This window comes from Amblyomma maculatum, chromosome 2 (genome assembly GCF_055883805.1).
Source record: "Amblyomma maculatum isolate TAMU_Amacu chromosome 2, ASM5588380v1, whole genome shotgun sequence".
In the NCBI taxonomy this organism is placed as follows: Eukaryota; Metazoa; Arthropoda; class Arachnida; order Ixodida; family Ixodidae; genus Amblyomma; species Amblyomma maculatum.
In genome coordinates this window covers 108,596,782-108,617,920 of record NC_139345.1, presented here as the reverse complement: position 1 = coordinate 108,617,920, position 21,139 = coordinate 108,596,782, and the positions used below count along the sequence as shown (strand labels likewise).

At 48.1% G+C, this 21,139-nt stretch overlaps 1 protein-coding gene across 1 annotated transcript in view; it reads left to right on the top strand.

The window, feature by feature from the left end:
- The window catches only part of LOC146199524 (putative serine protease K12H4.7), a 56,711-nt gene extending 35,584 nt beyond the window's left edge, over window positions 1–21,127 (top strand). The window contains exons 5-9 of the mRNA XM_084595031.1: window positions 1,324–1,438; window positions 3,516–3,717; window positions 4,621–4,714; window positions 6,320–6,528; window positions 20,925–21,127. Of these exons, the coding sequence (XP_084451157.1) occupies window positions 1,324–1,438; window positions 3,516–3,717; window positions 4,621–4,714; window positions 6,320–6,528; window positions 20,925–21,040 (736 nt within the window). The 3' untranslated portion in view covers window positions 21,041–21,127. The remainder of the gene's footprint in view (window positions 1–1,323; window positions 1,439–3,515; window positions 3,718–4,620; window positions 4,715–6,319; window positions 6,529–20,924) is intronic.
- The last annotated feature ends 12 nt before the right edge of the window (window positions 21,128–21,139 follow it).

Genomic DNA, 21,139 nt, shown 5'->3' with positions numbered 1-21,139 from the left:
AATCTATATCTAAAAAATTTTGCTCATTAGAGTAGAGCCTCACCGTGTTTCACACTTGAATATCATCTGTTGTTCCTCGTATTTTCTGTTTCGTTTCATGTGCTCCTAACTACTTGATGAACTCATCGAGCAGAAAGTTTTGCTAAATGTAGGAAACATATGATAGTCTGGCTCACCTTAAAGGGCAACTCCAGTGCTTTCTGCGTCGTTTTGAGTTATTGATTAGATTACATTCCTAGGTTTGTCCTGACTCCGACACAAAAAAAAAAACGCTTTTCGAAATTTCAATTGGAAGTATTTCTTAAAGTTAAAGAACAGCATATCGAGACCAAAACTGGTTTTATGGCCAGAACGTTCTATCTGACGAAACGGTGACGTCATACACGGCATTGGAAAAACACTCACGGGCGCGTTGGATGTTCGAAATAAAGTCTGGAAATCATGACGCAGTACATAAAATGCCTTATATAGCCTAATAAAGGTTTTAAAAAAATCATGATCATGTGAGGGGAGCGCAGTAACGCGGTTATAATGTTTGTGACGTCACAAATGCAGTGCTGCACGCATAGAAATCGTCTCAACTGAGCCGACGAACACGGCCCATTTTGAAATCGAGTTGCACGCACTCATGAATTATCGCACAACGTCCAAATTTGGCAGAATGCGTCAGGACGGAGAGGAAAACCTAGAGTAAAATTTTGACAGAATATCCAACTAGAAAGAGTGCACTATGGCGGAAACAGCAGATTACGTAATGTGTCTCTGACTGCTTGACTCTCTCGGACGACCTTCTTTCACTCAAATTTGCGCAATCATCCTCGGGCCAGCTTAAGGTGGACGGAAGCGAGAATGGTCGTTCAGGGATTTCGCGCATATAATAGCAGGCCGGACTAAAGAAAGCGGCTGCTTCTGGCCATCATCGTCCCCACTATTTTTCATTGCCTCTCCTTTCGTCGCTTCTTCCCCCTTTTCCTTCATCAGCTTGCAATGGTCTTCAAAGTGGCAAAGTGTACCTCAGACTTCACTGCTTTTTTACACCGCTCGGTTTATGCAGTTCGGTTATTTTAATGCGCATTTTTTTATATTTTGTCCATTGGCGGGGGGGGGGGGGGGGGGGGCTCAACAGAGCCATGCATGATCACCCGCATGCACTCTATATATACTCAGGCATTTGCCCAATATTGCTGATGGAGTTCTAGATGCTTTTTCTCACGACAAAAGCTCCATTGAATTATGCTTATATGCATTCTTATCTGCGCAGACAGTCAGCTCACTTCTCTTTGTCGAACGTCAACGAAAATAAAAAAAAACTGTATGCCGCAGACTCTGCACCTACTTCAATGGATTCAACGCCAACAACATGGCCAACCTGTTCCAGAGTTTGGCTGGAAATTTTGAAGGCATAGTCCAGTACAACAAGGACGCACGGGAGTTTGAGGTACGTACACACGCGGCATCAGCCATAGCTTCTCTTATACTAGATGAGCTGATGATGATAGCTACAGCCCACGCGGTTTGTTTCACGTGGCCAATAACAGGCCGTTCGGTAGGAGGCAGCGAGACAGCTTTGTTAGCAGCGAACAGCCACGTCTTGTGCTTCTCGATGCCATCGCTGTGCCTGTTCGGGATCGAAGCATTTGAAAGATCTGGCCCATGGTTCTATCAAAGGTATTGTGCGAATCTGCCGAACCTCCTCTCTTCTACACTAGCAACGTCACGCGGTGCGACGCCACAGCGAAACCAGTTTGTCCCCCGCCATCTCACTTCAGCGCGCAGAGACCTGATCACCAAAGTCATCTGCTGCGCTCCCTTCCCCCTGATGTGCCGGCCATTGGCGTGAAGACGTCGTCTCGCTTTAGCGCATTGAGACCTGTCATCGTCATTCACTCATCCACTACATTCCATTCTCTGCAGCTGTACCAGGCCCTTCAAGGTCGTTTGGTCCCAGCAAAGCGAAATCCGAAGTTCCGCCCCGAGCAGTAGAGCTTATGCTGTAAAAAATTCATCTGATGGAACATTATGACAGCATCTCACCCGTGGGAAGCCGTAAACCGTGTAGAGTCTCGAGAAAAACCGATCGGTTCCAGGTGTACGTGACACAGTACGTTCGGCCGCAGGGCTCCTGAGGCCGTGGAGACCTTTGGCAACGCCGGCCTATTCGACGGCATTGAACTTAATGTCATAGTCACAGCTGGATCTTAGCTTATCCCAAGCTTCTTTAGAGGGGGATCATGCAGGCAAGGAGTTCTGAGAAGCTTATGGGTTTTGCATGCCCAGATCATATAATAGAAGTTGTCTTTCTCCCTGCAAAAGCGGCAGAAGGGATTCATATCCTTGTTTATGAATTTTGGTATGTAGTTTGGGTTGAGGAGGGTCCCAGTCTGTAGCTGTCTCTGTATATGACTTGCTGTTGTCTGGTCGGTGTTTTATGGAGTGGTAGGAGTGTTCTTCTCATTGCTTTCTAATTTGCAGTGAGTTCGTGGTACGATACGACTTGCTCACCGAAGGGTTCCGGTTCCCGATTTTGCGCCACCGCTCGGCCGGCTAATTCTCGAGCGTATTGGTGGGCAACCTCATTTCCCGGATCCCTCGCATGAGCAAGGGTCCAATTAGGTCGATATCTCTCAAGAGAGCAGGCTCTCTTATTCAGTATTTGTGAGACGGGGATTAGAAACCCTACCTCTAGCAAATTTACTCATCGCCAACTTGGAGTCGCTTACTATGGTAGTTGCCTTAGTAAAGGCGATGACCGCGGCAATGGCGGTCTCCTGCACGACTGGCGGCCTGGATGTGGAAACCGTCTCCGCCATAACCAGTCTCGCTGAGCTAATGTTGGGGTGTGTAAGTTCACATATCGAATATTTATTAGGGTCTTCTGCGGCGTTGACGTAATATACATCCTGTAGCCGGCTCAGGGTCTTGTGCAGGCTCTTAGCTCGTGCTTCTCTTCGGCCTTGATGTGCGTGGGGGTTCATGGGGCCGCATGCACTGCACTCTTTTCTGAGCAGCTGGCAGCTAAAGCAGTTTGTCCACTAATTTATGCATGATTATGGCATGGATAAATGATGCATGCTTTTTTGTGTGAGCAAAGTTATCAAGTCGTAGCTTCATGCCAAGTTTTGCAAACTGGTATCATGCATGCCATTCATGGCATCTAGCATAGGCCCAAAGCTGTAGTATGCTTGGGGCATATATATGCCCTCTTCACAAATGCAAAAGAATTTCTGGGGCACTACGATGCCTCCAACTACCACGAGCACTCAAATGAATATGCACAAAAAGTAGACGGTGGACGGTGGTGGGTCCACAGAAAGAAGCAAAGAAACGCTGCGCAGCATCTACACTTTGCTTTTGCGTTTCTGTGCTGTGGCACGATGTTGTACACTCCGTCACTCTGACTGTACATCGCCGGCCTGGCTAGTTCCCACATCGTATAGTTATTGAAGTTCGTTGTCGGCGCGCATGAAGCGGGGACATGCTAAGCGGTAACGGCACCGTACGTATACTTTTCGCAGGGTGGGGACAACAGCGTGACCATCGACACGTTGTGCAACACCATGACGGACCCTAATGATGACCGCACCCCACTAGAAAGGTTCGCCGCCGTCAACGAGATCCTGCTGAATTCCACCAAGGAGCCCTGCCTTGACTACGACTACGATGCATTCATCAACTCGCTGCGGGAGATCGAGTTCAACAGCACCGAGGGAGCCGGAGGTAGGCGCGCGCTTGCTGCGCAGCGCTACATTCTTCTCTGACCAGCGGTTCACAAAACGCAACCCCCGCGGGCTCCTCCAGATCACATGCAGTTTAACACTCCTCTTTCGCCTCAAGTGTTGGTCTGATAGAACCGAAAAAATATGATGTAGCAATTAACGTCGTGAAATACTATAAAAGGCGCTAGGTAGAAATGTCCTGAGTCTTTTTCAAGTAGAGCTCTTGTTTCGGCTAGTTGGTACATTTTGATTCACAAATAATACGGCGTGACGGATGAGGACAAAGAAGGCACGCAAATGACAGGACTAACGCCACTTAGGACTAGCATGTATAGAGACGGCGATCAAGGTTGACACAAATTATAACAGGTTCAATGCGGAAACTTCGAAAAAGTAAAGGGCCTAATGTAGAAGAAATATGTTCAAGTAGAACTTGTTCAAGCTAGTCATGCCGTTTGCGTGCCTTCTTGTCCTCGTCCATCGCGCCGTACTATTTGTGAGAAGTCTGATGATGTTTTCGCATTTGCTCTAGGCTTTTTGAATAAGAAATATGCAAGTACGCGCATAAGGAAATCAGGGAAGGTTTACATCTATAAGACTTCGAGCAAACGAACGTAATATTGAACTTCATCTCTTATGATCTTTCCTGCTTTATGAACCGTCTTCTTCAGTTCACTTCCACCGGGTAGCATGGGTTATGGGGCATCATGCAAGCCTTTGTACAATCTCCTGTGGTAAATCCCACAAAATAATACGGTGTGACGAGGGAAGGACATCAGTGAATCAGAGTATAGGAACAAGAGGCAGCCATTTGTATAACGAGAGAGACAAAATTCAGTATAGTTTTGTTAGTGTAAAAGCAGCTCGCACGTCACCGCCAATGGTCTCGAATCTACTTGTGCAGGACGCCAATGGACCTACCAGACGTGCGTAGAGTTCGGCTACTACCAATCTTCAGATCTCAAGGATCAGCCTTTTGGCTCACTTTTCCCTGTTGAGTAAGTATAGCTCACCTGTACATATACACATTAGACGGGCGTATACCAATGAATAAACTTTCAGTAGTACGTGGCACATGGCCGCACATTTGAAAACAGAAGAATGAGGAATGAAAATGCTACAGAAAAGTAGCTACTGTAATTTTTCAAATTTATTTGACATTCACAACTTCTAGTTACCAACTCCCCAGTGACGCCGATAGATGGGGAGAGAGCGAGGGGGGGGGGGGGGGGGGCTGGAAAAAAGTTCCTTTTTACGTTGTTGTTTTTTTATGTACACAAAAAGTACTAGTTCACTCTACGCCATCTCACACAGAACAAAACCTGGGAGCAAGTTGCGCTCGGCATGGTACTTGCGCCAGCCTGCACCTCGCCAACTTAAAATTGCTTACTACGTTCGCTGTAGGGCTAATTTTATAGGAACGGGAAGAGCCAGCATTAGGTTGCAGCAAAAATGTAAACCAGACAGAAGTCTTGGGTGCGAGAGGGAGGTTCGGAGCCAGCGCATAAGAATGCATAAGAGGGCTGTTCCCTTCCCCCCTCCCCCCGCTTGGTTTCGGTGGCCATGCAACTTCTAATAGAAAACAACGGGAAGTGTACGTTGACGGCCACCCTTCGAATTCACGTCTAGTGAACGAATTACGTACGCATTTTCGAAGCAACAAAAACGTAGTGCTTTAGCTGATCCCATTTTGTGTGTGTGTGTGTGTGTGTGTGTGTGTGTGTGTGTGTGTGTGTGTGTGTGTGTGTGTGTGTGTGTGTGTGTGTGTGTGTGTGTGTGTGTGTGTGTGTGTGTGTGTGTGTGTGTGTGTGTGTGTGTGTGTGTGTGTGTGTGTGTGTGTGTGTGTGTGTGTGTGTGTGTGTGTGTGTGTGTGTGTGTGTGTGTGTGTGTGTGTGTGTGTGTGTGTGTGTGTGTGTGTGTGTGTGTGTGTGTGTGTGAGAGAGAGAGAGAGAGAGAGAGAGAGAGAGAGAGAGAGAGCAGATAAATGAAGGGAAAATGAGGGTGCTCGTTATAATACATCAAGGAAAGAAGCCAACAGTCGGCGAGGCCAAGGATAGCATTGGGGATTGTACTTTGTCTTTTTTTTAACTTCGATAATCATAGATTAAACGTCCAATCCGCTTGCACGAACCCAGTGTGAAATAGGGCAGACGGTCTCATCAAGGCTAGGTATAGTTTGAGGTCTTGATCGCCAAGTCAGGAGTGATGTCGTTCAGGCATACAATCGATCGGAGCGAGCCAGGTGACGAATTCAAGTAATTTGCCAGCACATTGAGCCAAGCAAATGTGTATTCCCCAAAACGATAGTCAAATTTTGTTTTGGCAGTGTGGTCGGGCGGAAACCACGAGAAGTTATCCTAAAATTTAGCTGACATTTCAGGCCGCAGGTGGTCTGACGCATATATATATACGGCTCTGGTCTGGCGTACGCGTCAACGAAGCTAACACTTGATAGTGGCTGACATTGTATGGAATGCAGTATGATGATGTCTAGGGTGTGGATTTAGCATTGGGGTATGGAGTTATGCGTAGCGAATATGATTTTAAGCAACTGACCGTGTTGTGTACCGCCCTAATGACTCCCTGCATTTTCCTCTTCAAAGGTTCTTCGTGAAGCAGTGTAAGGACATCTTCGGGGCCCGCTTTGACCAAGCTCTGTTGGAGAGGGCGGTGCGCCGGACCAACACCTTCTACGGCGGCTTCCGTCCCGCTGTGCACAACGTGACCTTCCCCAACGGATCCATCGACCCTTGGCATGCGCTGGGAATCACCGAGGATCTCGCTCACGACGTGACCGCCATTTTTATCAACGGTTAGTATTTCGTGGTGGACGCGGTATCCCTCCATGCGCTCGTCTTTTGACTCCTAGCTTTCCTGCCATATCTGAGACAAAAAGGCACGACTTGGACAGAATGTTCTGTACTAATCAGTGTAAGGGCATCTGGATGCATGTGTGCTGTAGGAGTATATTTGTATCAACTTTTTGGCAGTGGCTCGCCAAAGAAAGTTTTAACCGGGCTTCAATTAACTCCTTATCCCTTGGTTACGACGCACAAGTAATTCCTAATGATAGTTATTCGTACGCTTGATTTGTTTATGTTCTACAGGACATATACAATATGCACGCGGGCAGCAAAAGGGTACATCTGAACAATCTGAGCACAAATAGCCCTATAAAGGAATAAAAAGGGAGTAATATGCGCACTCCCTATTAGAAGCAGGGGTAAACAGGGTAGTTTTGAGGAAAATTCTCTAAAACATGCGAAGCTCGATCTTGCATGCAGGTACCAAGATTTTAACCGAGAGTTCTTCTCTAAATGATAACCTCGCGCTTTGTACGGCCCCGGTTAAATGTCTTCTGTGACTGCTAATTACATCAAATGAATGTACTTTGAGAGGGGAATATCTATTGCCAAAAGTATAGCATACTGTATATTGTGTGCGAAAATTTATTCCATGCAGGACTTATACTCTGCTCCTATAGGGAATTCGCTAGATGACAGGTTACTCCATATTCACTCCCTTGTAAGGCAATTCATACCTAAACTGTGTAGGCTTCTCTCTGTCTATCTCTCTAGCTGCGTTCTATACACTTCCATTAAACATAAAAACGTGCTCCCCATAGGCTGCCCCTTACACCAGTTCCGGGTCTGGTCGGGCCACGCAAGCAATCGGTCATCTAGATTTGACAACTATATGCACTGCTCGATGTTAGCATGTCAAGCCGTTGCCGTCGACACTTTAGATTCTCGGTGGTGACTGTCAAGCCCGCATCGACCAGCATCTCCTCTATGCCCAATTTCGTTTTCTGGCAGGGCCACTCGATAAAAGCGCTCTCGTACGCTTCCATCGAACGACTGTGCTTCTGTTAAGCACACACACGGGCGCCACTCCGTTTCGACTCCATCGGCGGCTGCGTTTCGATGGAAGCGAATCTGTATGCTGTGCGATGTCAGCGCACGTTAAAGAACCCCAGGTGGTCGAAATTTCCGGACTCTTCAGCTACGGCGTCTCTCATAGCCAAAGTCGCTTTGGAACGTTAAACCCAACAAGTCAAACCAAACCAAATTCGGGCCTCCTTTCATTATGGGAGGGTGATATCAGAATCAGCCAACCAGGACCCTTGCATTCATGTTACCCCTAGGCCACGCAGACACATTCATATGAATTGGTTAAAGCGGGGTTTTATATCGGACGCTATCGTATCATGCCCTTAACTAAAGGCGAGCTTAAGTGTCTCCCGTAATTTTTCCCAGTGAGACATCTTCCTGCCCCCTTTCACTTTGCCGGAAGTCTGTTCTCTGGGACGACTCCATCCATTCTAAGGGACACGCCCTGTAGGCGCGTTTAGCGTCACGCGCTATAACAAAGTAAACGTAGAGACGCGCGGCGGTGCAATAACCAGTTTGCATCCGACTCTTGTGGATGCAACATCTTCATCCATAGTAAAAACGCCGGAACCTAAAGTGGTGGCCGGCAATCGACTGACATCGACCGTCCCGGTGTTTCCACCAATCGATGACCAGAGGTGAGAGCGAGAACGACACTTCTGAAAATGGCTAAAATTCGGAATACAGACCAAGGTTTTAAGCATTTTAGGTTTTCGAAAATGCAATGGATGCAATCCTGAGGCGGCGGCCACGTTTCTATGGAGGCTACACGCAAAAGCCACCCGTGTTGTGCACAATATCAGTGCACGTTGAGGTTCCTCATCTAGGCAGTAAAAATTATTGCGTAAGCAATTGTATGGCTATGTAGGCGGGTTTCGCGTGGGCATGACCTTGTAGGAGCTGTAAAAGAGGAACTATAGTTGGTATATCGGAAAAAATAACGGTACCATCGGATAGAGCGTCAAGGAAAGGTGTGCAAGTGACCAAATGGTTGATGTAGGTTAATTAACAGAGCCAATTAAGTCAATCAGAAGTCGAAATAACCTGAAGGCGTAATGTCCACATTTAAAGGGGGTCACGTGGCACCCGACTTCCGGTGGCGTAGGCGTAACTTCCGGTGGCGGGAAATTTTAAATGTGTGAACATGAACGAGCGGGAAAAGGCGTGATTTACTTGCACTAATGGGTGGGAATGGTTAGAAAGCGTGTAAAAAAAGGGAATCAATCAACTGCAGTCTGAAAATTTTCGAGAGCACTGCAAGAGATCTTGCCAACAACTATGCTAGGCTTCAGAGCTAATTTATCTACACAGGATGCCATGATTCAGCTCCAAGCAGACGTCATAGACACTGGGAAATGCACGGGCACCAAAGCAGTGCTAGGGCTAGACCTCACCAAGGCCTTCTATAACGTGGCACACGAAGCCATTCTCGAGAACCTCTCAGACATTAACCCAGGAGAAAAACCTTCCGATACATTCGCTCATTTCTCAGCCATAGATCCGCGATAATTAAAATAGGCGAAATAGAGTCATTACCTTTTCGGCTAGGGGGTAGAGGGACACCGCAAGGATCATTACTGTCACCATTTCTCTTCAATCTCTCCCTCATAAAGCTTCCACCCCGACTGGAAGCCATTACTGGGCTGAGACATACATTCTACGCAGGTGACATCACACTCTGGACCACCAACGGTAATGACGGTCAGATAGAGGAAACGTTGCAACGCGCGGTAGACACTATCGCAGGGCTCGCAGGTCATTCAGGCCTATCATGCTCACACCCAAAATCAGAGCTACTGGTCATCAGACCCAAACCCAGGGGTCCCGGTTCCAGGAGCCAAGCGCCCCCAACCCCGCTTAATGTGTGCGTGGGGGGGACTTCCAATCAAGGAGGTGCAGTCAATAAGGATCTTAGGGCTGTATCTACAAGCTAACAGGAAAAACAAAGAAACCCTGCAAAAGCTGACAACATCAGTTAATATGTCAATTAGGCTAATCAGAAGAATTGCAAACCGTAGGAGAGGAGTAAAAGAAAAAGACCTCTGTAGGATAGTGCAGGCATTTGTTCTGAACAGGATGGTGTATGCACTACCATACCTAAAACTAGATGCTGCGGAGAAAGGCAAAGCCGAGACAATAATTAGGCAAGCATACAAAGCAGCCCTGGGGCTGCCGAACTACACATCGACAGAAAGACTCATGGGACTGGGAATACATAATACACTAGAGGAGCTCAAGGAGGCTCATCTCACAATGCAAAAAGTAAGCGCACTAAGGCAGGCAGAGCCATACTGGAGCGAACACAACCTGAACTCATCAAAGTTAACCGGCGTCCTATAATTGGTTTTAAGGAAAGTGAAGGCATAGTAACTGTCACTCGCTGAATCCCGCTGACACAGCTCGCGGACAACACAGCAACGCTCAGCTTATGCAGCTTACGCTCAGCCTACGCCATGGCCTCCGAGATCACCTCCGAGATCACCTCCGCGCGCACGTTTCTCTCGCGCACAGGGGTAATCTCGGAGGCCATGCCTACGCCACGGCCGGTCTCGGGGCAGAGCGCGCGCTCTTTCCGTGTTATATCCGTGTTATTGCTCTTTAGAGAAGAGAAGCGCGCTCTCCCTCGAGGCCGATCGTGCCTACGCACAGCCACGCCCGTGCCGTGCACGGCTGTCTGCGGAGTTTGCGCAGCCCACTTGTTCGAGGTAGTTTACCGCCGCTTGCGCGGGGGCTAGCCTGCCACCGAATTTTTATTTGTTGTAGGCCGTCATTGCTCCAGCCACCGCTTCGGTGGTGGTGGACGACGGCTGTTGTTGAGCGCGTCTTTCTCTCCCTCTTCCTTTTCTTTCTTCTCTATTTTCTCTTCTGTGTGCACGATCGAGGCAGCGGAAGTGGCTCAGCTACAGAGCCAGTAGCAGGCCCGTGCATTTCTTTTCTTTCTTCTTACAGCCACAACAGCAACAACCCTTGCTCGAGAGCGCGTGCCACGCGCAGCCGCATGTGAACGCGTAGCAAGAGAGAGAGAGAGTGGGGAGAGGGGGATGGTCGCGTGCAGACGCGCACAAAGACTGAGCTCTTTGCCAGTGGGGTTTGATTGATTGATTGAATGTCCTTTATTGAATGGGAAGGCTCATGGCCATGGATGGGGATTAAGGGGAGTAGACATAATCTTCATTGTTTATTTAGGTCGTCACTCGAATCACATTGCTCTAACCAGGCCACTAAGCGAGCCATACTTGGCAAATATCATCTGTGTATTTGCATCAGTTTCTAGAAGGGAACGGTAGTTCAGGCGGTAGGGTTCGATCTCGGGGCGTCCAGTAGAAAAAGCAGGGCATTCCCAAAGTAAATGAGATATGCCGCCGCAGGTTAGAGTCGTACAGTGGGGGCACGTAATCATTTTCTCCTTATACTGACGCCAGCGGGCCATAATACGTGGCGTGTAAGCCGCATGGGCGATGAGCTTATTCAAAAAGACTTCTTGACTTCGGGTGAGGTGGGTTCTTCTCGTAAAAGGTGAGTCTGGTGTGGCCACCTGCATGCGATGCTGACTGAGGCTACGAAGACTGGTCCGAGTATAGTGCATAAGGGCAAGAGAAGGGGTGAGTTGCCCGCCCAAGGTCGAATAAGGATGAAGCAAGGGGGGTGGGGAAGTAAATGTGGACATCCCACCTGCCAAGGCAGCCGCGGCGTGTGCCGCCGCATTGCCCCCTGATTCGTCCGAGTGACCTGGGGTCCAGTGAATAGCGACAGTTCTGGTCGCGAGTTGGTGGCGTTTAAGGAGGCGCTGTATAGCCGTAGCTGTTGCATCTTGTGAACCCGGAGTAGCGATTTCCTTGTAAGCTTCAAAGGAATCAGTAAGAATACGTAGTGACCCAGTTCCGGTGCAAGGCACTCCTGACAAGGCTCCCCAAATCGCGAAGAGTTCAGCGTGAAGAGGGGTACCCTGAGGTAGATGGCAGGCATAAGCGCCTGAAAGGGAAGGGTTGTCATCGCATACCCAGGCCATAGATGCGAATTCGCTTGTAATGGATGCGTCGGTGTATATGTCAGTCGTATCGGGGATTCGCTCTTGTCGGTGATGGGCAGCTAGGAGCTCCCGGGGAATAACAAAATCGCGGTTTATAGGTCGGCGATGGACGCGTGTGACTACTGGCATCTCCCAAGGGGGAAGTGATGCATATAGGGCTGGTGTTTTGTCGTTACGCTGTTCATCCCAGGCCAGCAGGCGACGCCCCTGGACAGTGTTCTCTAGACGTATTCGATGACGCGTCTGTGACTCGGTAACGATGGTAGTGAGCGGTGGAAGAGCGGCCAAACGCTCAAGTTCGGCTATAGGAGTGTGCTTAGGTAGACCGGTAATAGTGCGTAGTGTAGCGCGATGAAGGCGTTCGACCTTAGCGAAGTCAGTCTTCGACAGTTGGAGGACCGGTGTACCATAGAGGATTTTTCCGACCGCCGCTGCTCTGGCCATCGCACGGCAGGCATGCTGCCGCGCACCGCCGTGCCGGTTGGACAGGCGACGAATAGTATGTACCAGTGCTGGCCAAAGGCGTTGTAACTGACGAACCCATTTCTGGGGGCTGTTGCAGCTTGATATGGGCAGGCCAAGAATGCGGATTTGCCCATTTGAGGAGGTGATGGTGTTGCCTCCGATGTGAAGATGGATCTGCATACTGGGGTTGGTTTTATGTTTTCCATCGATACTAATCAATTCTGTTTTATGTGGTGCGAGTTCGAGGCCAATTTTGGTTAGTGTATCTTCAAGACAAAGAAGGGCCGCCTGAAGTTCAGTCTCCATAGAATATTTCTCTACGTAATCCGCTGCCTCAGTCCAGACGGTAATATCATCGGCATATATAGCGAATCTTGCGCTTGTGCTGATTTCCAGATTCTCGGCGACGCGTGCCATGGCCAAGTTGAACAATATGGGTCCGAGAATGGAGCCCTGAGGTACACCCCTATCCAAGTAATAGGTTTTGGGCACCCATCCCGGAGCTTTGCCATGTAGCTGAATGGGTCTAGATGTCAAAAAATTGCGGATCCAGATTTGGGCACGATTACTAGGAAAGCGTTTGGCGAGTTCCTCCAGGATAACCTCATGGCGAACATTGTCAAAAGCTTTGTGTATATCGACAGCCAGGAGATAGTCAGGTAGCGTTTTACGATGAGCTCTATTCAGAACTCTTCGCAAAAGCCAAAGGCAGTCATGCGTTCCAAGGTTAGGGCGGAAGCCGGCTTGAGCTGGATGAAATCCAGGACTGACGTATTCAATGTAGTGACTAATCCGGGTATGCAGCAGGCGCTCGATGAGTTTACAGAGATGTGAAGTCAGCGCAATTGGACGCAAATTACTAGGAAGTCGAGGGTTTTTGCCAGGTTTAGGGATAGGAAGAATAAGAGAAAGCTTGAGGTTATCCGGTACCGTTCCGGTCTCCCAGTAAGAATTAATGATGTCGAGAAGGGCATCCTGGGCTGCCGAGTCGAGATTGCTAAGCTCCTGCCAACTAACTCGGTCGTGCCCGGGTGTGGCGCGAGCTCGGCCTCTTCCGAGGGCTGCTTGCAGTTCTCCCTTTGAGAATGGGCGATCCAGGTCTGGATCAGGGTTTCCGACTGGGAAAATGGAAACTGCTGGTGGAGGCATTAGGCTGGCGTGTGGGAAAAAGGTGCGTATAACTTCATCTTCCACATCAGCCGGGTTGCCATTGAGAAGGAGATCGGCGAGAGGTGGTGCCCCGCGTGCCTTGCCATTTAGGCCACGAAAGATGCGCCAAAGTTGTGATAGGCCCGGTACTTGTCCAAGACGGTCGCATGTAGAGTGCCAAGCCTCACTTTGCAGGTGAAGCTGGTATGCCCGGATAAGCTTGAATTGTCGTCGAAGAAGCACGAGATCTTTGTGACGTTTTCCGCGTGTCCGAAAACGTTGCGTGAGGTGATCTGCGCGACGCCAAAGGTTAGCCAGGTGAGCATCCATGCCAACTGTGGAATCGTCACAGGGGATATATTCGAGAGCTTGAGTGCGGGCATCTCGGAGTACAGACAGAAAGGAGTCAATATCCGAGAAGGGGGTCGTAGTATTAGCACGAAACTTGTCCCAGTTGAAAAACGAACGTGTTGTCCGAACGCGAAGACATTTACGATTGAGAGTGAGCAAGATGGGCAAGTGATCACTACCCCAAGAATTAGAAAGTACTTCCCAGCGCCGAAGAAGACGCGGGGATGAGAATGTAAGGTCCAGTGTAGTGTCTGCTTGAGAGGGATGGAGACCGATACGGGTCGGCACGTTAGGTTCGTTGCACAGGGTAAGAAGAGTTTGATCAAGGGCGTCATATAGGTGTTTACCACGTTGGTTAGGCTGAGATGAGCTCCAGGCTGCGTGATGTGCGTTGAAATCTCCGCCAATAAGAATAGGATAAGGGTGTGCTGCGTTTTCAAGGTCTGGGAGCCAGGAACAGGGTTCTGCCATGACGTTACCTGGCCGGAAATAGGCCGATGCTACGACGAAAGGTTTTTGGCCAGGGGGGAAGATTTTTACTGCAACAATCTCACGAGTGGAAGAGCAAAGGGATTGAAGCGAGAGCTGAGTGGAAGGACAATCGTTTCGGATTAAGACGGCCGCCTGTCCCTCTGAACGGCCGTTTTTATGTTGGATAGTAGGTGTCTGGTAAGTGCAATAACCAGGAATTTTACAAGGACCGCGCGTTTCTTGAAGAAGTATGAAAAGAGGACAGCGCTGAGGCACAAATGTACGAAGGGTAGGACCGTTCTGATTGAAGCTTCTGCAGTTCCATTGAATCCCATGAGCCATAGTGCTCATGAAAGGGGCACAGATTTACGGCGCTTACTATCGTCTGTGAGTGTGGTACGTTGGAACTCCTCAAACATAGTCTGCAGATGGCTCTGCATGGAAGTGAGGGCAGCAGTAAGAGTTGCATTAACTTCCTTTCGCAGAGTTTCTTCCAGCTTCTGTGTCTCTTGGGCGCGTTCCTGTCGGATTAGCCCGAGCATGTGGGTATAGGCGGAATCAGACGCTGTGACCGGTTGGGGCCGGCGGGTAGGCGAACGGCTTTTGCGGCCCTTCTGTGAGCGGCTGCGTTGCGGAGTCTGGGAACGAGTTCGGGTGTCCATTGTTATCTTGTCCTTAGTTATCATCTCCCGGAGACGCTGATTTTCCTGGCGTAGTTCAGATATTTCTGCTCTGAGGCTCTCAATGACCTCGGCTAAACCTGGAGAAGAGGTCTTTTCAGCATATGATACATGTTTGGAGACAGTATGTGAGGATGTCACCTGATGCGTATTCGGATCATCCGACTCCTTAGGTGCCGATTTGTCGACAGGCTTTGTATAAGCTCGAGCCGGGCACAGGGCACTCAGGGCGATATGCGTGGAAGCGCCGCAGGCTACGCAATGGGGAAACTGCTTGCAGCCGGGGTCCTCAGGGTGCGGGTTCTTACCGCAATCCCGACAAACGGCGGGAAACGAGCAGTATTTGGCTACATGGCCGATGCGGTGACAGTTATAACATGCGACTGGGCGCGGGCGGTATTCACGGATTCGTGTAATCTCGTAGTCGAATACTAGCCGAGAAGGTAATGCGTCTGATGCGAAGGTCAGAAGTAGCAAATTTGTCTTGCCGAGCATGCGTATGTCTGTGATTTCAGCTGTCTCGCAGCGCAGATGTGCCATGATATAGTCCATCGTGAGGCCTTCTCTAATTCTGATCACACCTCGCGTGCTGCCAACCGCAGGCTGCTTCAGTGGGGACGTGTCCACATCGAACGCTTGGACAGAATCCCGAGTTCGCGCGATTAAACGGGTCAGTGTACACAGCTTCTTGAAATGCTCAGCGTCCCTGACAGTTATGCGGATGCAGTTAGCAGCAGAATCAAAGCGGAGAATGGCCATATCCGAAAAATACTGAGACGGAGCGCTTTGCTCTATTGCGTTGGTAATAGCCTGTTTCGGGATGTTTGTGACATGCACTTTGTTAAGTGGCCTGATCAGAACAGTGAAATGAGGACGACTCACCCGTTCTGTGTGCAGACGTTGCGGGGACACTTGACGCTTGCGATAGGTTGAAGTCATGCTGCATCCTGTAGTTGTCTTAACCTGAGCAGGAGGGCTTGCAGAGACAGTCACAGCTGCGGCATCCATTTCCTCGTGCACTGTCGGCAATAGCGGGTAATCAACGCTCCCTGTAGCTTGTGGCGTTTGTGGCGTCGGAGGCACCGTTCGGCTAGATGCGAAGTACGGCGCCGCGTCCATCTGTTCATGCCCCGCCGGTAAGAGCGGGTAATCACAACTTCTCGTAACTTGGCTTGACTGTGGGGTTGTAGTCGGTGTAACCTGTGGCGTTTGTGGTGTCGGAGTCAGGGTTTGGCTGGATACGTAGTATGGCGCAGCATCCATCTGCTCGTGACCCGCCGGTAATGGCGGATAATCGGAACGCCTTGTAACTTGGCTTGACTGTGGGGTCGTAGTCGGTGGTTGGCACGGAGTGAAGGTCGCCGGGCGTAAATTTTTGAAGGTCACATCTTCCGGATGCGCTGTGGCGGCAGCGCCGCCCGGCTGTGGCCCGGGAGCAGCCGTGGTCGTGGTGGGCCCTGAGGACGTCGATTAGGCTTAGCCCGTCAGAAACGCTAGTCCTTGAAAGCTTCGAATTGAACAGCGAGCCGAAAATAAAATTGTTGCAAACAGGTGCCGAACACCTTCACTGACCGTTTCGAGTGGGTTCAGGCCATATCGGGTCTAAAACCCACATACACAATTCGAAAAACACGGAGCCGAGGTGAACCGCGTCAGCTCACTCTCAAGGCGGAGTCTCCCTCAGTGGGGTTTCTTATTTCTGTTCCCTGGCTGACAATGAGACTCGCTGGAAACGTTTTTATCAGTGCTTTCGAAAGCGAGAAATTATGAATAATTATTCACCGCGAACTTTGTTTTTAAAGAGCGCTTGTTGACAGGCTGAGACAAAAAAAAAAAAAAAAACATGGACACGAATTCGCTACTCGAAGGCAAGAGGCAAGCGACAGGTATTTTGAAGGACTTGAGGCCCTTCTTGATGTCTCTGTCCATGTTGTTCAGAGAATGAAGGGTCCATCCTTCCCTTGCAGAATAATTGATACGCGTGTATACAGCAACGAGTGCTCCGGGCGCCGGTTGAGAAGCTTCCTTTCCCTTTGTGACTGCTCACTTGAAAGGGTCCCATTCAACCATGGGGACACACGTTTTAGGCGACCCTCCAACAAGGTGAACGAAAGTAAACTTTGCCATAATGACCCATTCGCCACAGCAGTGTGACTAATACACAGGATGCTACCGGCGCCGTGGTACCTGTTTTCGACGCGTTTTGAACGCGTTCCCACAAAGGCACAAAGCATGCCGCCTTACCATTCGGTTCATGCCGGCAGCGGCCAAGGCAAGTTCGCTGCTGCGGCGCTGCCATTCGAAATCAATGACCTATCTACCTCTAACGATGAGGGGTTCCTAACGACCTGGGCCAAGCCGAGGCACACCATTTTTGAGACAGTTTCCTCTCTCCACGAGACGAAGAGCGAGGAAATGCCTGACGACTTTCCATGCAGACGGTGACATCTCTCCACGGAAACCTTTGTTTCCTAACTCCACAGCTACGCTATGCAATTCCAAGTTCAGTTATCTCCTCTAGCGAGTGCGCAGCTTTGAGCTCCCGAAGCAGGATCGCGTATGATAGAACGATTGACGTATATCTGTTTCTCGAGGCCGACTCGGTTCCCCGATGGCTGCTGCGGCACCGCCAGTTACAAACAGAGGTGCGAGATACCTAAAAAAAAAAAAAAAAAAAGCCACAACCATCCCGTTACCGTTTTCACACAAGTTTTGCGAAAAATATGTAATTGGTTCACAGGAAAGGTAAGGCGCAGTATCTGTCACACTTGCTCTGTGGACACCTGAACCACGCCGTAAGAGACGGGAGGAAGGTGGGAGTGAAAGTAGAAAGAGAGAGAAAGGGGAGCCGTAATGGAGAACAACGGAGTAATTAAATTGCGAAAAAAGCATGCGTCATTTTTTCATTCATTTTTTTTTTTTTGCCCCCTTTTGTTGGAACGTGATGGCGGCCAAAACGCGGCGCAGCGCAGCTTGAATTACGCGTCGACGTAACTAGACTACCTGCTAGCCTCGGCAGGTGGTAGCCATACTATAGTGCCTAGAGTATACTCTAGGCACTATAGCCATACATCACAGCTAGCGCCAGTATGGAGAGATGAAATTCTCCTTCCCGCGTTTAGAAGAGATGCAAGAAGGATAAGTAGTTCTGAAACATGGTAAAGCGCGTGAATGCTGAACCGGAGAGGTGATTGCCATGGAAAGAACCGCATGGTGGCTACCATGGAAAGCGGACGAGGGCTGAAGAATGGCGCCACTTGAATTAAGAAGCCGGAGGATGGCTACTGTGAAAGAGAGAAACATTAATAATAACTTATCATAGGGCCGGAAGATATTGCCGGACAAGAGCATTGTGAATTCGCGATTCCAGGGAAGGGTTTACAGATGACAGAAACGCCAGTCTTGTACACTGGACCTACAGTTACGACAGGACAGGTTCTGTAGAGCCCGGCACTGTGATATGGCCAAAGCAGCACGGCCTCTGGGACAACATGCACGGGTCTCGCTTGGTACCGTTAAGAAAATTTTTGCGTTCAATAGTAATATACAAGTTTTACGATACCGCGACTTTCGACATCCTATACATGAGCAGTTTTTATAAGTGGCAACCTACGGCCAACTCCGCCATCAAGGCCTCTCCACTAGAGCTGATATAATGGAATAAAATCCCTTCAGCATGATACATTGTTTATACCAGGTTCGTGGTTGGTTACACAATCAGTGAGAAATTGGCTGCAAATTGATACTTGGGCTTAATTGGGTTGTAGTCAATTAACTTTGTCATGTTAGTCAAGAAAATGCTGACTTTTTAATGACTCATAAGGAATTGACTGTGAATGTTTTTTTAGTTGTGATTATGTTGTAGCAATTTAACCTTGTCATATCATCAATAACTTATTAAATTTTTTATGCCTCAGTGACCCATTGACTGCAAATTGATATTTTACTTGAGTTTTAATTATGTTGTAGCCAATTAATTTTCTAAAGGTTACGTCAATCAATATATCTTTTTATTGACTGTGAGAAATAGACTTCAAATTCATTTTTTGTTGCTTGAGTTTGAATTAAACTGAGTCAATTAACTTTGTAATCCGACATATCAAACACAAACATTCTGACATTTTATAGACTAAACTCAACAGGGTTTGAGTATTAATAAGGTGTTTATAGACTCAATTGATGAGCAGTAAAAAGTTAATTGCACCTCAATGTGCAGTTTTGTAAGGGCAGACTACCGTGAAACCAGGCTGTGGTGAGAGTGGAGCAATGCACAACAGGAGGTGAGAATGAAAGGCAGAGTTATAGGGTGCAGATGGAGAGTGAGGAGGACATACCATCGAAATTTTGGGAAAGGCAGAAACGCAAGGCATGGTGGAGAACGAAGTTACAGAGGGGGGCAGAGGAGAATGGTGCATTCAATCTGCACTGTCTAATGCGTAATATGCTATGGTGAAGAAAAGCACACGTCGCCTGCTCATCGCTCGAGACTAGGCTGGCGAAGCCCAATGGTGGTACCAGCAGATGTCATCCGGTGTCTCCTTTATATTTTATCAAGAACTGGGAAAACAGTGCCAGTTATATTGTTGTGTGGCAAAATAATTAGTCGACTGTAAATGCACATGCATGTATCTCTCAAATATTTCAAAACTAAAATAACCAAAGAGTGGAACTAATTTTTTAGCATTACCCTGTATCATAATTGAAGCCATTTTTGGCTCATAATTCGTTGCAGATATGCTTTCTAGCAGCCTAGCTGGTGCATCGAGAACCATAAAAATATGGGTGCAAAACGGGGAGAGACAAAATACGTAAACTGCGCCAAGTGCGCGGTTTTATGCCATCTGCCCTCGTACATCATGAAGTTTTTCGAAGGTTCTAAAATCCACTACAGTTATATGCCTTCATACTATGAACTCAACAAACAAAAGCTGATCATAATTCTACATTCGAGATCGAAGCCAGCTGAATAATGCAGCGGTGAATTCTCCTTAAAGGAGACCTTCTGGCCAAAGATATCAATCAGTTCTTATGACATTACAGTCAGTCCTAGTGTAAAATGCAGGTGTGTTCATGAAATGGGATTAATTGCAGCATCACGAGCCAGTTTATGCCACAGGCTGAAAGGGCTCCTTTAACAGTGCCTGCCATTAGGTTCTTGAGTTGTATCAGACTATAGCCTCCATTAAGCTGGGACAGTAATCTCATTATTCTGGACACTTTCTTAAATCACTATTAGCTGGACTTAGACTTTATGTGCATGATCTGCTAATACATTCAACTTGTCTGTCTTGTCTACAGACTGCTTTTACACTAGTTGTTAAAAGGCCCAGGCTTTCATTCATACCCAGTCTACTAAAAATCACTACTGTCCCAATAATTTTCACTCTCGAATCCAACATCTCTTATGCTATGTTCAAGCCAGCTGTGCACGATAAAATATGGTATTAGGCTTGAGCTGTACTGCATACATAGCCAGAATTCCAGTCCAGTGAATTTATTTCAACAAAATATTTTGAATTCCCTACTCCTATCCGCCTCATTGATATTGCCAACAGTGAAAATTTTTCATTTCTCAACACATGCAAAATGCTGCAAATGAGTTTCCGAGTTGTAAACAGGCACTAATGAACATGCAAACCTAGTTACACAGCATTGATACATTAATAGACACAACCTCAGAAACAGAAAAGGAGCAATGTGAATGAGAGAAGATTCATGACATCCTACACAAACTGGAGATGAGGATCATGCTATTTAAAGTTTGACAAAGAGTTATATATGAAAGGAAATACATTTGCAGGTGGCATCAACTCAGGTGAATTATGAGAATAACGATCCAAACTTTGCAAGTGAACTGCATGGGGTGAAAGAGATCTGCAGTGAAAAAGGATATGGCTGCCTTAGTCTTCCTCAAAATTGTATGCCTCATGACTTGCATTCAGCTTTCTTGTCTGGCAATTCTGAGGCATGACTATAAACTGGAGGTAATTTTTAACCCTCAGGATTAACAGAAGTGCTTTTAAACTGACTTGTGCATGTGTCCAGCTGTTGCCAAGTACCCTTCCAGGCTAAAATAAAGTAAGGCTGCAACCTGTGTTCGCATGAGACAGTTTGCCTCAATCTCTGCAGCTGCTTCATCTCCTTTGCCGTACACGCTTATTCTTGTTTCCAGGAACTGCCCACTGTGCAGACATGTACCCACCCTCCGAGCACGACGTGCCTGAATTGACGAAGGCAAGAGAGCAGATTGAATACCTTGTTGGAAAATGGGTGGGAGCTACACTATAGCCACAGTATCACCAGGAACTGAGCTTCTTGCACCAAGAAGAAAAGATGGAGAGTTTAAGCCAGAAATAAAGAATGTTAAAGAAACCATCCACGCTTGAG